Genomic DNA, 14590 nt, shown 5'->3' with positions numbered 1-14590 from the left:
CACACATACACACACACACACACACACACACACTACAACCACCACCACCACATCATTATCACGACCACTACTACTACAACCACTACCACTACCACTTTCGGCATTGAAATTCCTCCTAGTGGTGTCTGAAATTCCTGTGAATCAAATTGAAACTTGGCGTCTCTGGATTAAGATGCTCTGGTGAACATAATCATTCAGAAAATGAAAAAAATACAAATCCAAAATGTTCACCTTCCAACTGATTATGTCATGCATTGACACATATATTGAGGTTGCCAATTTTACATAATTTAGTGTGTTATAAACCTTCAGTTGATTTACCAATCACCTGCTAAATGGAAAAAAATATAATGTACATAGTGTCTTTTTACTGGAGTTCAGCACTCAGAAAGAGGTTGGTCATTGACTGACCTCTTTCTGAGTGCTGAACTCCAGTAAAAAGACACTATGTACATAATATTTTTTTTCCATTTAGCAGGTGATTGGTAAATCGACTGAAGGTTTATAACACACTAAATTATGTAAAATTGGCAACCTTAATATATGTGTCAGTGCATGACATAATCAGTTGGAAGGTGAAAATTTTGCCTCCTGAATTGGTAACCCTGAAATAGGGTCGAGTTCATGATTTAATTCTTAGACTTTGTCACAAAGTTATATTTTCTTTTTAAAAGCTCTTGTTTTTCTCCCCCAGAAATTAGAACTGTATTTAATAATAATAATAATAATATATCTTTATTGTCCTAAAAAAAGTGGCATTTTGTCATTTGGTTACACATTTATAACAATACAATATTGACATAGACACACTCACACAGATGCACACTAGTAACATAGCAGTCATCGAAGAAAACAAACAAACAAACCGGCATCAACAACATCATCATCATCATCATCATTTATTTTTTAAAACTTTTGTGACCGTTTGTAATGCAGGTTGCCCCCACCAATGCAGTGCCAGTCATGTGTGGACGAAGGGAACACAGATGGGGACAGCTTTCTAGTTTTCAAAGAGGTGATTCATTCTTGTTTATCATCATTATCAACATTTTGTCATCATCTAAATTGAAGATGTAAATCATATCTTTGTTATCTACGATATTTTTTTTCAATATACTTGTAAAAAGTCTGCAATTTGTCAATAGACGAGCCAAAGAGTTTGATAAAAGCACAATCTTTTTTTTCTTCGATTCTCTGAATGAATGATGTTAATGTCTGTTTTTGTCATGACATAATGAAGATGACATTTTTACACTGCTTATATAAAGATATAGGGGGGGGGGGGGGGGCGAAGTGGCCGAGTGGTTAAGGCATTGCACTGTGATCCGGATGACCCGGGTTCGAGCCCCACTTCAGGCACTTTCGTTTTTTTCCTTGAGCAAGATTATTAACCCCAATTTGCTCACTTGGACAACATGGGTGAATCCTGTTGACATCAGACATCTTGTTAGATGAGTTATCTATATTCCTTCGTGGAATGCCTAGGCGACGATATCTTATGATATCATAGCGCAAAAGGCATAATTTTTAAAACAATTTTAATATAACGATACATTTGGATTTGTCAATCCCTCATCTCTCACATGACATTCTTTTCTATTTCTTCCATGTCCAAACTGACCAGGCGTTTGAAGACAAAGCTGCCATACGTGAGATGAAGAAACTCCAGGTCAAATGCACACACCCGGGGTGTCAGTGGAAAGGCTTGTTCAACGATTTCATTGTGAGAGGCTTATTTTTCCTTATACATCGTATCGTTGCTGCTGTTTTATCCCACCTATTGTCCATTGTAATTCATGAGTTGGATAAGAATACAAAAAAATTTTTTTTTGAAAGAAAATTATCTAGAGACTTCATTGGGAGGCTTGGAAATTTTTTTTTAAATTGAGCTTTCATATAGAGCAATATCCACTCAACATGCTCAAAGTTCTTTACATGGGGTCCCAAGCCAACTGCAACATTAAACATTTAAGACGAGACACAATGCCTGTGATGTGATATTACAATTTTTTTCGGACAGAGACAGACAAGGCTGTTAATGGCCAGATACTCATTTTACACCTGAGTGCGGTGAGAGAATGTGAGTAAGGAGCCTTTTCCAAGGATTCAACTTGAACCCAGGACCTTCCAGCCTGAAGGCGAGTGTCTCATACCACTAGACCACATAGCTGCATACTATACATGCATCAAGGTTGCCAACTTTCCGTATAATTACGGATTTCAGCATATTATATACGCTCATTATATTTTCCAATCACCCGATAAACGGAATAAAATAGGTACATATTGTCTTTTTACTGGAGTTCAGCACTCTGAAAGGTGTCTGTCTATGTTCAGTAAATTTTTTCCTCCTGAATTGGCCTCCCTGATGCTTACATATGGTGAAAAATATGGCCACATCTACAAAGAAGACAGAAGACAGCTATCCAATTGTCACTTTCTTGACATATCCCATTGCATATCTCTATTCGAATTACAGCATGAATGCTCATCATTTGTCGTCCATTGACTGATCATATTTCAGAAACATGAAGAGGACTGTGAGAGGAAGCTGGTCCCGTGTACACAGTGTGGTGCCAGTGTGTCGAAAGCCCGTCTCCTTAACCATGAGACAAAATCCTGTCCCAAACGTGACATTCAGTGTAACTATTGTAGGGAGGAGATCGTCTATGAATTTAGAGAGGTGATTATTCTTATTATTATAATTATTATTATTATAATTATTATTATTATAATAATAATATTATTATTATTATAATAATAATTATTATTATTATTATTATTATTATTATTATTATTATTATTATTATTATTATTATATCATCATCTCATCTCATCTATCATCATCATCATATCTCATCATCATCATCATCATCATCATCATCTCATCATCATCATCATCATCATCATCATCATCATCATTATTATTATTATTATTATTATTATTATTATTATTATTATTATTAGATATTTTTGATGGTATCACATTTTGAGATAATATGATAGTCATTTTCTTTAATATCTGACATAAAAGATTGCTTTCTGTTTGGGCCTCTGCCTATTACATAATTATTATTATCTAGAAATATGAGTGGATAGAACAAGCATTTCCATTGGTTCATTATGAATGCTCAATGCTCTTCATAGTTTCATTTATTCATATAGTCTTCACTAGAAAGATTCTCAGGCTTTTTTTTCTCTTAGCAAAGGGCATCCCTGGTATTAGCTAGGCCTCTCTAGATAATGACACGTCTATCTTGTGTTTTGTTATCTTTCTTTCCTTTCCTTCCATCAGAAACACAATGAAAAATGTCCCATGTTTCTGGTCAAATGTGAGAAATGTCAGACACCAGTAGAGAGGTATAAGGTAAGTCTTGTCATGTGGCTTGAAATCCATTCGTTAACTCTTTACAGGCAGTTGGCACTGACTTGCCAACCAGTAGGAATTTGATGGAATTTTACTTTGTCCTAAATATGCAAATGTGTGTCAATGGAATCAGTTGGAAGGTGAACATTTTGGATTTGGATTTTTTTTACATTTTCTGAATGAATATTCTCACCAGAGCATTTTAATCTTCATTTAAAGTAAATCGGATGATTTTTCATGAAGGTATGGTCAGATGTATGGGAAAGGTATCCAGTAATTTTTCTCAAATTTCATACTTTTTCAACTTGACTAGCTGTAAAAAATATTTAGAAGTGAAATTAAGATTTGATATTTCCCGAAGATGTGCAAAAAGGGTTGATTTAATCATTTATGACAAGAACTCATTTTGGATAAAAATTGACCTTCTACCTAAAACTTGGCAATATCTCAGTTCAAACCTTTTCACCATCTGACTGATATCTCATTCACTGTAACATTTTGGTAAGCAATTTTGTCCTAAATATGCAAATATGTGAATAATTACCCCCAAAAGAATAAATGGAAAAAGTGAAATGTAAGGAAGGGCATTTCAGTAGATGGAATGGTTTGGATCTCATGTATTTGAAGCCATTCATGTCATAGGGAATAATGTGCCGTTTTGGCAGTACCATGGGGCAAGGTTGGAGTTGACAACAGGTTTTCAGGTCTTGCTACTCTCTATAGCCTACTCTTTTTCCTAAGTTATGGCTTTTTATTGGTAAACTAGCTATTGTATTATGCTTTTTGAAATAAATATATAAATTAATTTGTGAAAATATGAAACATTATAATATAGTTTGGGGCAAGATAAGAAAAAAAAAGAAGAAAAATAAAAAGAATGTCAACATTATTATAGGGTGGCATAAGATTTTCCATTTATCTGAGATTCTATCTTTTCATAATAATGGCCAGGTGGAGGGTACTGTACTGTAAGAGTCGGGTCATCACCACAAACGTTTTTGCTCTCTGTTATCTTTTGCTTTTCTCGACTCACTTCAGTTCTTGTTTTTATCAACATAAGGCACTGCTTCAGTCACTTGTCTGAATTCATGTCTTTCTTCCTTCACCAAGAGAACTGCAGCAATCTTGGTGAAGATGGCGTGTTCTGCCATCATAGTCAGATGGATAATGGAAGAAATTCTCTCTTGTTCTTAACTTGCTGATTAAAGGGGTGAACATCATGAAAGGTCTGTCTGAAATGTGCAAGTGTGGCTTCCATATTGAGTTGGAAGATCACAAACTGTTGTCAAGAGCAGACACTAGAACTCTTTCCATAAAGCAATATCTGTTCTCACAGTGACCCAGCACAATACTTGTCTCTAAAGATAAAGTTCCCTCTTAACTCTTTCCTTAATGGCCATACATAGATTTTTGTCACTCCGACCAACACAAAAGCAATAATGATTCTTTTTAGCAAAGCTAGCTCTACTGTGCTAATTTTAAATTTATAATCATAACAAAAAAATGTCTTCACCTTCAAAATTTTAGACATACAAAAACAAATCTGAATGAGAAAAATATTGAGCTGTATCGCTATGAATGTGACAATTTTCCTTTGGTTGGTAAGTAGAAGGTAAGGAGATATATACCATAGATGAGATAAATATACAAATATACAAATGCTGACATTCTATGGCGTTTTTTCCTCTTGATTTCTCTAGTTGTTGTCCCATCAAGAGACTGTGTGTGCCAACCGTATTATGACCTGCCCCTTACCTGACTGTATCACCAAGGTGAGTAGCCTATCTTACTTAGTTCCGTTATTTCCACTATACAAGGAGAAAACACATTTTGAAATCATTTTGATTCATATTTCTTTCTCCACCTGAGATCAAGGTTGCCAAATTTCTGTATTTTTACCAAATTCATTATATTATAAACCTTCAGTATATTTTCCAACCACCTGCTAAACGGAAACACATCAAGTACACAATGTCTTTTTACTGGAGTTCAGTACTAAGAAAGGGGTCGTCTGTCTATGGGTTTGTGTCAATGTTTGCCTTCTGATTTGGCATCCCTGTGAGATTCAAATCCCATGTGGGGTTGGTTTTTGTTCACTAACCAATAGCATAGTGGCCAAAATGGCCGAATAAAATCGGGACTGTCTTGCTTAGGCAATCTGGAGAAATATTGGACTGTTTATTTATATGTACAGAAATGACTCTCGCATGCCCCAGGATTGTACTTTTGTTTTGAGAAGCAAATTTAAACAAGGAGGTCCCGATAGCTCAGTTGGTAGAGCACTCGCTTCACACGCAAAGGGACCGAGATCGATCCCAGGTGCATTCTAGATTTTTTTCTGACCCCCCTGTCCACCCAGCAGTGAATGGGTAGCTGAGTCTTGTTATATTTGGCAGAGATTACTTTGCAATAGACCAATGTCCTGTCCAAAGGATAGCAAGCAATTGCTATTGTCCGTTTCACTCTATAGAAACTGGGTTAAACTCTGGCTCCATGGGCCAAATGGCTCTGAAGGACTCACTAAAAAATGAAAACAAGGAACAGAAAAAGCTCTAAATCTGGAATGTATTCTATAATAGTCCAAACATGCTATACAATCCAATCCAATTGCTGGTGTTTCGTCTTTTGAACAAATCGATTTTGTTTGTTTTTATTATCTTGAGTGGCGAACTAAAATTATGTTGACAAATTTGTGTGACAGTATGGTTATTTCATTTAGAAATGGTTATGTGGGTGGAAATCTTCCATTTTGGCTTAAACAATTTCTGAAAAATTAACAGATTTTTTGTTGCTGTTTGAAGCATGACTGTTCTATGAAGGGTTTAAGGTACCTTTTCAGTATTAGTGAAGTAAAATTGATAATGTGCCTTTGTATAGCCCTCTTACTTTTAAAATAAATGTTTCTGGACGCCTACATTCTATAATATAAATGGTGCTGCTTGAAACTCTGAAGAAATAAATAACAATGTGAGATTGAATGTGACCTTCAATTTAATATACGAAAACAGATAAAATGGATGTTTCAGGTTTCCCCTTTATCAACAAAATAGGATGAATGAAACACAACAGACGAATGAGATAATGTGGTTGTGGCATTGTTAAGATGAATGAGCCATTAAAGAAGATAGCTATGGAATTGGAATTTGACTATCAACTCTGAGAAGATGATCGTCGAAATACGACAGAGATTCATCTTAACAACGCCACCACCACATGATCTCACTCGTCTGTAGTGTTTCATTCATCCTGTTTGTTGATAAGGAAGGGGAAACCCGAAATGTCCATTTGATCTGTTTTCGTATATTGAATGGAAGCTTCCATTCAGTTTCACATTGTTCTTTACTCCATTCCATATGAACGTGTATTTTTGATTGTCATCCAATTTCTTTGACTCATCCATCACACCAGCTTCCAATGGACAAGTTCCTGCCCCACATCAGTAAAGACGAGAACCTGGCCAGACACGTGACCCATTTGCTGGACAAGTCGGAGGTGACAGATCAAAGATTGCAGACGCTGGAGGACAGACTACACTGTGGTATTGGAGTCGACTCGTCCCTGTCCACCGACGCAGTGGTGGCGGATGCTGTCCAAGCTCAAGCCTCGGCTGGTTATTCTCCTGAATCAATTTCAGTGGCTGTTAGGACGCAAGGGGATGGAGCCCAAGCTGGTAGGTCTAAAGCACACATCAAATTTAGACATTAACTCTCTCCTTACCAGCTATTTTTAGAATTTCCCCCGAAATTCACTCCTAACCAATACAAGAATAGACTTTTCTTACTCAAACAAAAAAGTAACAAGTGAGCTCTACAGCACAGTTTTTAGTATCTATAGCTGTACAAAGCATTTCTTTAGATTTTGTGATGTACAAGAGAAATCAGAATGAGAAAATTGTCTGTTGCATCGTAATGAATGTGACGATTTTCCTATGGGTGGTAATGAGAGGGTTACGGAGCAGGCAACGGTGTAAGAGAAAGAACTGAACATGTGTGTGTGTGTGTGTGTGTGAAAGGTGCCAGACAAAGGAAGAAAGAAAAATACAAGAGGAAAAAAAAGTCCTAAAAAATCTGACAACCTCGACTGATATTTTGGGATGTTTTTTTTTCTTGTATTTTTCTTTCTCTCTTTGTCTGACACCTTTCATACTCACTTGTTGAGTTGTTTGTGTATAGCACATTATATTGTATGATCTCTATGGGCATCACAAGAGTGTTGCCCTCCAAGCAAAGGACCAATCAGTTCTGGTTGTATGAGGATGTGCCGGAAGGTCGTTTTTGTAAGACTTGCCACAAACATACCCCAATTTATAAAAATGACAGCTTTTATTTAGCACAGTATTCACAAAACATGCTCAAAATGCTTTACATAGGGTCCCTGACCAACAGCAACACGCAACTTATAGAACGGGACATGACGCTTGTTAGGCGATATTACAATTTTTTTGTGGCAGAGACAACGCTGTTAATGGCCAGGTGCTCATTTTACACCTGCGTGCAGTGAGAGAATGTGAGTAAAGAGTACCTGACTGTTAACTGCATTGCTTCTGTCCAGATAAAAATTGTAATATCGTCTTACAGGCATCATTGCCTGTCCTGCATGTTTGGTGTTGCTGTTGGTTAGGGGGGACCCCTCGCACAGCTCTTTGAGCATATTTAGTGGATATTGTGTATAAAAGCGGTTGTTGTCTTTTTAAAGTTTTTTTTTTTTAGTTGCTATTCTATTTCCTGATCCATTTTATTCCAGAAGGGGGTGGTGGAGGGCTGTCCCGTGAATATGACCAGAAGTTAAAGCTACACGAGGACCTGATGTCAGTACTCCACTCAGAGATCCTGAGGTGTATCACCAAAGGAGAGGCCCTTGGTAGGAGCATGGAGAAATCCGACACCAGACTGAGGGACTGCTATAAGACCTTAGAGGTATGTCCAAACTTCAGACCCTTTTGGTTTATCTTCATTTGTTTGTCTCTGCTAACACGTCAATGGAAACACGTAAATCTTAAATGCCAATGGAAGATGCAGGATTTACTTTTATTAAAAAGAATAAAAACTGTTCTATGGCCAGTTGTGAAAACAGCTGTTCTATGGCCAGTTGTGAAAACAGCTGTTCTATGGCCAATTGTGAAAACAGCTGTTCTATGGCCAGTTGTGAAAACAGCTGTTCAATGGCCAGTTGTGAAAACAGCTGTTCAATGGCCAGTTGTGAAAACAGCTGTTCAATGGCCAGTCTTTACTTACATTCTCTGACTGTACTCAGGTGTAAATTGAGTACCTGGTCGTTAAAAGCAGAAAAAAACTGTAATATTGCCAGGCAGGCATCATGTCTCGTTCTACATGTTACGTGTTGCTGTTGACCAGGGACTCATTGTATAGTGTATTGAGCATGTTTAGTTGATATTGCTCTATATAAAAGCTTGTTTTGGGGGTGGGGGGGGGGGGGGGGGGGGGGGGATGGAGGATTTTCTCTTTAAAATAACCAGATAGATATTGTGAAAAAAAAATTGAAGTAAGATTTTTTAAAGATCAATTTTGTCATCAATTTTTCTTTAAATACTCGTTGTTAGTCTAACATGATGTCCTATTACTTACCATTAAACCTGGAACTGGCCTTTTGGTAAACATGGTTTGGTTGATAGGAATGACCAGATAGATATTGGGGTAAAAACATTTGAGGTATAAGAAAGAAAAAATTCAGTCTTGTCATGCCCTTTTTTTTTTTTTTCATCTTTACAGAATTTAAATACTCGACTGAGCAATTTGGAAGCAGCAGGTAATGTTAGGCCCTCTGACCCTGCCCAGTACGGAGAGCTGGTGAGTGAGGGGTCCAGACAGTTTACCTGGATCATCAAGAATTACAGCAAGGTCAAACAAGATGCCTGCCAAAGAGAGAGGGAGATGATTTGCTCTCCTGTCTTCTATACCTGTCCCGGTGGCTATCAACTCAAACTTAAGTTGTATCCCAATGGTGAGGGCCTGAACAAGACCAAGAATGTCTCTTTGTTTTTACAATTCCTCAACAGTCCTTTCAACGACCTCCTGCTGTGGCCGTTTTCCCCAAAGGTGAGTTGGGAGTTGGTGGGTGTTTTTCTAAATCCTCAGAGCAAATTTTTATCTATATGGGTTGCTGTACGATGAGGGGGGGGGGGGGGGGGGGGGGGGGGCTTCACCCTAGTCTCAAATAACAATAGAACCTTGAATGAAAGCTTTGATTTAATAAACAAATACAGATATGGTGGATGTTTCGGGTTTCCCTATTATCAACAACACACAATGAATGGAACACAAAAGATGAATGAGAGCTGTGAGAATGGTGAAATACAGATATTGTGGGTGTTTCTGGTTTCCCTATTATCAACAACACACGATGAATGGAACACAAAAGATGAATGAGAGCTGTGACAATGGTGAATACAGAATTGTGGGTGTTTTGGTTTCCCTATTATCACAACACACAATGAATGGAACACAAAATGATGATGAGAGCTGTGAGAATGGTGAATTACGATATGGTGGATGTTTCGGGTTTCCTATTTCAACAACACACATGAATGGAACAAAAGATGAATGAGAGCTGTGAGAATGGTGAAATACAGATATTGTGGTGTTTCTGGTTTCCTATTATCAACAACACACGATGAATGGAACACAAAAGATGAATGAGAGCTGTGACTGTGAGAACGGCGTTGTGTCGTTGTTGTTGTCCGTCTTGTAGAATCCACTGGTTCCTATTTGAACTCGTCCCTTTGTTTGACTTTTTCTTTGATGCTCTTCATTTCACATCTACAACTTTTCCCCAATCTTTGCCTTTTTACTGGCACTGAAATGACCTGCAAGTTTCACAAGGTCTGTAGAACCACTGAAGACAAACAAAACATGTAAAGCACCTGGAGAAAGGTGTTTCTTTTGAATAAGTGCCATGTAACTGTAGGTGAAATTTCTAAATATTTATTTCACAAGAGACTTACCTCTGATGCCACTGTCGGTGATATATTTAGACTGATTTTTAGGGGCTCAAATTTTGTTTCATTGAAATGTTTTCCTCCAAATTTAGATTTTCAAAGAAATTTTAGATGATAATTAGTGAAATATGGGTGGTGTTACAGGACAATTGGGTCTACAGTGCTAAACTAGAAAAGCTGTAAGAAGGCAAAAAAAAGTTCTTCTTTGTGGTTGATGTAGTAGCCCTTTAAATAGAGGATCCAGACTACAGTTCACATATATGAATTTCACGACACATACACACACACAAACTCACTCACATATTCATTATACACGCTGTGATCATTTCATTTTTGATATTTTTTTCCCCATGCCTCCAAGACCCTTTCATACAATTTTGTATTGTTTTTATTCTAGACTAAACCTTCAAATTGACGTAACCATGTCAAAAAGGTCCTTACTCTTTCAATCTGATAAACAACGGATTTCTTTCAATGTTTACATTAGGTACATACTCATCAACGTGACTAAAAAATTCCAATTTAAAACATTTTATTTTCTCTTTCTCATCGTCTTTGATTTTAACTAAAAACAAAATTTGAAAAGTGCATTAGTCTGCTGAGGCTGTGCTAATGGACAAACTAAAACAAACGAATAGAAGGAAAAGTTATTCCATATTCCATATTACGCTGTATTTTCCAGTGCGATGGCACATTTTTAGTTAATGTAATTGGAAAAAGATATGTTACCAAAGTGAACAACACAGTTTATTTTGCAATATCTTGAAGTGGCTATTCATACAATTAAAGGTGTAAATCGTGTATTTTAAATGCTGCATATTTCTTTTCCTCAATGATATAAAATCCCCCTCCCCTCCCCCCCCCCCCCCCCCCCCCCCCCCCCCCCCCCCCCCCCCCCTCCCCCTTCAACACATACAGATTTTCACAATTCTTCAGTTAGCTGCTATTGACGACAGGCTTGAATATACATTGTTCAGTTCCATGTTGTTTATTTATTTATTTATTTATTTATTTATTTTACTGTTCTATTGATTTCATGACCATATTTCAGGTCCATTTCATGCTGGTGGATCAGGTAGATTTTCAACATCACCACATCAAAGTGTACGAAGCCGACCCAATGTCACCATCGTCTCGCCAGCCCTCCGATGATGGGGGCATTGCATCAGGTTGCCCTGCCTTCATTTCTGTCCAGAACATGACCCAAAAGTACTACCCAAAGGATACCGTATACTTAAAATTCCTGATAGAGATGCCAGAGGCAAACATGGACAGGCTGAATGCATTGAGTTCTTTCAGCCACGTCAGAGCCACATCCACCACGTCGTCGTCATCTTCCTTGAGTTAGACGTTGTTGCCATCATTTGATTCAGACCAGTTGGTGGGTGCCAGGTTGGTCCTTGCTCCTTCGGGTAAGACAAAAATCTGCCAAGGTGTGCATGATTCAGTCTGAGACAAAGCAGATAGAAAACTACACTAGCTTTGTATCCTACACACTTTGTCTGATTTTTACTTTGAACCTGTGCCTGCCCCTGAGGTAAAGAAGCTGTCTTGTATGGCTTTAGGGATAAGTGAGTCAATTTGAATTATGCTTCAAGACCAGTGGGACTTTAAACGTCTCTCTCCATTCTCCAATGCCCATCCAGGGCTGATGGGTAGCTGGAAAACCCCACCGTTTGTTTGGAGCTGAAAGGAATAATAGTGGATAAGAACAACTCAGCTTCATGACAATGACACTACAATGTTGTCATCTACTGTGTGTGTGTGTGTGTGTGTGTGTGTGTGTGTGTGTGCTAGTTGTCATCTATAGACTGTGATGTGAGCTTCAATGTGTTGGATTAGAGAAGAGTCTGTCCTCAAATGATGTTAGAAGAAACGATTTTTGTTTGATGATTGACCTGTCACTGATCCTTGTCTGTATTTACACACAAGGGTTGCCAACTTTCCATATATTTACGGAATTCAGTATTTTATAAACCCTCAGTATATTTTCCAAACACCTGTGAGTTGACAACCCCGTACAGACTTATTACTCAAATCGAGGGTCTTAATTGGTCTTTCCAGGTTTGTTCTCTTTGGTGACAAACATGCGTTATTTCATCGAGACAAAATTCAGATATTTAAACCCTAACTTTAGTGAAGAATTCATTTTAAAATGTTATTTTCCATAGAAATGGATCTGCATGGCAAAATCAATTGACAGTACTTTTATTGAAGCATTTGAAAGTGACTGCTTTTGATAATGAGGGTGGTAAGCATCAATATGTATGTCGTTATTTTGAATCATGCACATTTTGTCTCCTTTAATTTGTTTTTATGGAAGAAAAAATAGACATTGGAAGTGATTAGAGAATTGATGGTGCAAAGAAATTCAATCTCTTGACCAAAGGCTTATCAAGGCTAGAATACAGCATGGTCCAAGTCTCAGCCCGTATAGTGGATGACAGGTTGGGTAGCATCCAAGAAATGGAGATTTGGTTTCCCATCAAAACGTTTTTGTTGATATTGCAAGGGCTACCTTTACTCTAAGGAGAGTAAGAGCTGTTCTGATACACAATCTGTATTAATTTATGGACTATTATGATGTTTGTTTCTTGTGATTTTAAATTGGGTTTGTATTTCGTCACTATATTTTCTTTCTCAGTTGTGAAATGTCACTGATGTATTCAGATTTCTTCCTTTTTTTAAATTCAACTCTCTCTTTTTTTTAAATGATGATTTTATTTTACAACTTGTTTCCATTTTAAAATTTGTTGTTTTTTTTTGTTTGTTTGTTTTTTCAAAGAGGTGAGAGGAGCTTTTAGAGCCAAATAAGAATACAGGATTTCTGCTTGGTCAAGGATATTTATATTTATCTGTAATTCAAAATGACTATTGAATGGGACAGTGTCGGAAATGACTATTGAATGGGACAGTGTCGGAAATGACTATTGAATGGGACAGTGTCGGAAATGATCCAAGATCCTGGAATGGGTTCTTACCGTTTTTAAAAGAATTTTTTTTCTTCTTTTTCTGTCTTTTCTGAGATGGAGTTGAAATGAGTGATCAGATTTGAGTTTCCTTCCCACTCAAATGGGATACTCCATTTTAATTGTAATATATATCATAATAATGATCATAGTTAAGCGCTATATAAATAAATAATTACTATTATTGTTATTATTACTATTATTATTATTGTTGATACAATATTGTTGTTATTATCAATGATTGTATTTATCCATTATGAACCCTTTTCAAACAGGTTTCAGTTTTGATCAATCGTGTTTTATTTCCACTAAGAGAGCTGTTTGCGACACTGCACTGCATGTGATGCCTGGGTTGTTTCAGTCTTCCCTTGGTAACAGTAACAGTAACACCCTCAAAAAATTATTTCCTCTTGGACATGAACGAGGGCGGTTTGAATGAGACTGTTGTTTATAACTTCAGTGCAACCTGGAGTCTATTGTACGTAGTTGCCAATTTTCAGTTTATTTACTGAATTCAGTCTGTTCAAAAACTTCAGTATATTTTCTAATCCTGTTGAAGAGAAAAAAGTGAGTATTGAATGTGTTTTTGTCTTTTTTCTGAGTTTAACACTCGGATAGTGCTTGGTGGATTGGCTCGTGTCAAAGTTCATTCTATTTTTGTCTCTTGAATTGGCAACCCTGGATTGTAGCTCCAGTTTTGTAGCAGTTACAGTTACAGTTACAGTTACAGATTCTTGGAGTTTTGGTAGTCATTGGCAAATGTGTGCATTGTAGATAAAATAACTGAAAACTATTACAAGGGCTGGAAAATGTCTGAAAACAAATAAAATGTCTCATCAGCTTATTTTTTTTCTTCTCCATTTGCAATGTAAACATGACCTGAAAGTATGGTAAAAACAAAACAACTTATAATATATAGACATACATATAAATATGATTTCTCCTTCATTTGTTTTTGTTCTTTATTAAAAAAAAAATAAATCTACCATTGAGTTTGAGAGTGATGAAAGCATACGTGAGGAAATATTGGACTAGGTAACTTTCAAAACGTATTGAGTCCCAGTTTCATCATTCAAAGAAAAACCTCCATTTTCTGTCATTTATTTATTGGCTTAAAGAGGAAAATCTGTGTCTCGTGACTCGTGTCCTTCATAAAACAATAGCCTGAGTGATTGGAAACTCCAAATGTTCTCTGGTGATTCGATGGAGTCCAAACGATAGCTTGAGATTGTTGACTCATTTTCTATCGGGATGGGACTTGAAACGTTTTGACAGTCCCCTATTGGTTGACTATGACTA

The 14590-nt window shown here is 37.0% G+C and overlaps 1 protein-coding gene across 1 annotated transcript in view; it reads left to right on the top strand.

Annotated features, from left to right (window-relative positions):
• LOC144979466 (TNF receptor-associated factor 2-like) overlaps positions 1-14272 on the top strand; it is a 16722-nt gene extending 2450 nt beyond the window's left edge. The window contains exons 2-10 of the mRNA XM_078926129.1: positions 937-1015; positions 1625-1723; positions 2525-2683; positions 3296-3367; positions 5068-5139; positions 6776-7037; positions 8111-8283; positions 9097-9423; positions 11374-14272. Of these exons, the coding sequence (XP_078782255.1) occupies positions 937-1015; positions 1625-1723; positions 2525-2683; positions 3296-3367; positions 5068-5139; positions 6776-7037; positions 8111-8283; positions 9097-9423; positions 11374-11670 (1540 nt within the window). The 3' untranslated portion in view covers positions 11671-14272. The remainder of the gene's footprint in view (positions 1-936; positions 1016-1624; positions 1724-2524; positions 2684-3295; positions 3368-5067; positions 5140-6775; positions 7038-8110; positions 8284-9096; positions 9424-11373) is intronic.
• Positions 14273-14590: the final 318 nt, after the last annotated feature.

Source organism: Berghia stephanieae, chromosome 9 (genome assembly GCF_034508935.2).
Source record: "Berghia stephanieae isolate SIO BIC M18660-M18661 chromosome 9, UCSD_Bste_1.3, whole genome shotgun sequence".
Lineage (NCBI taxonomy): Eukaryota > Metazoa > Mollusca > Gastropoda > Nudibranchia > Aeolidiidae > Berghia > Berghia stephanieae.
The sequence above is the reverse complement of the archived record's forward strand: the minus strand, read 5'-3'. Positions and strand labels throughout refer to the sequence as shown.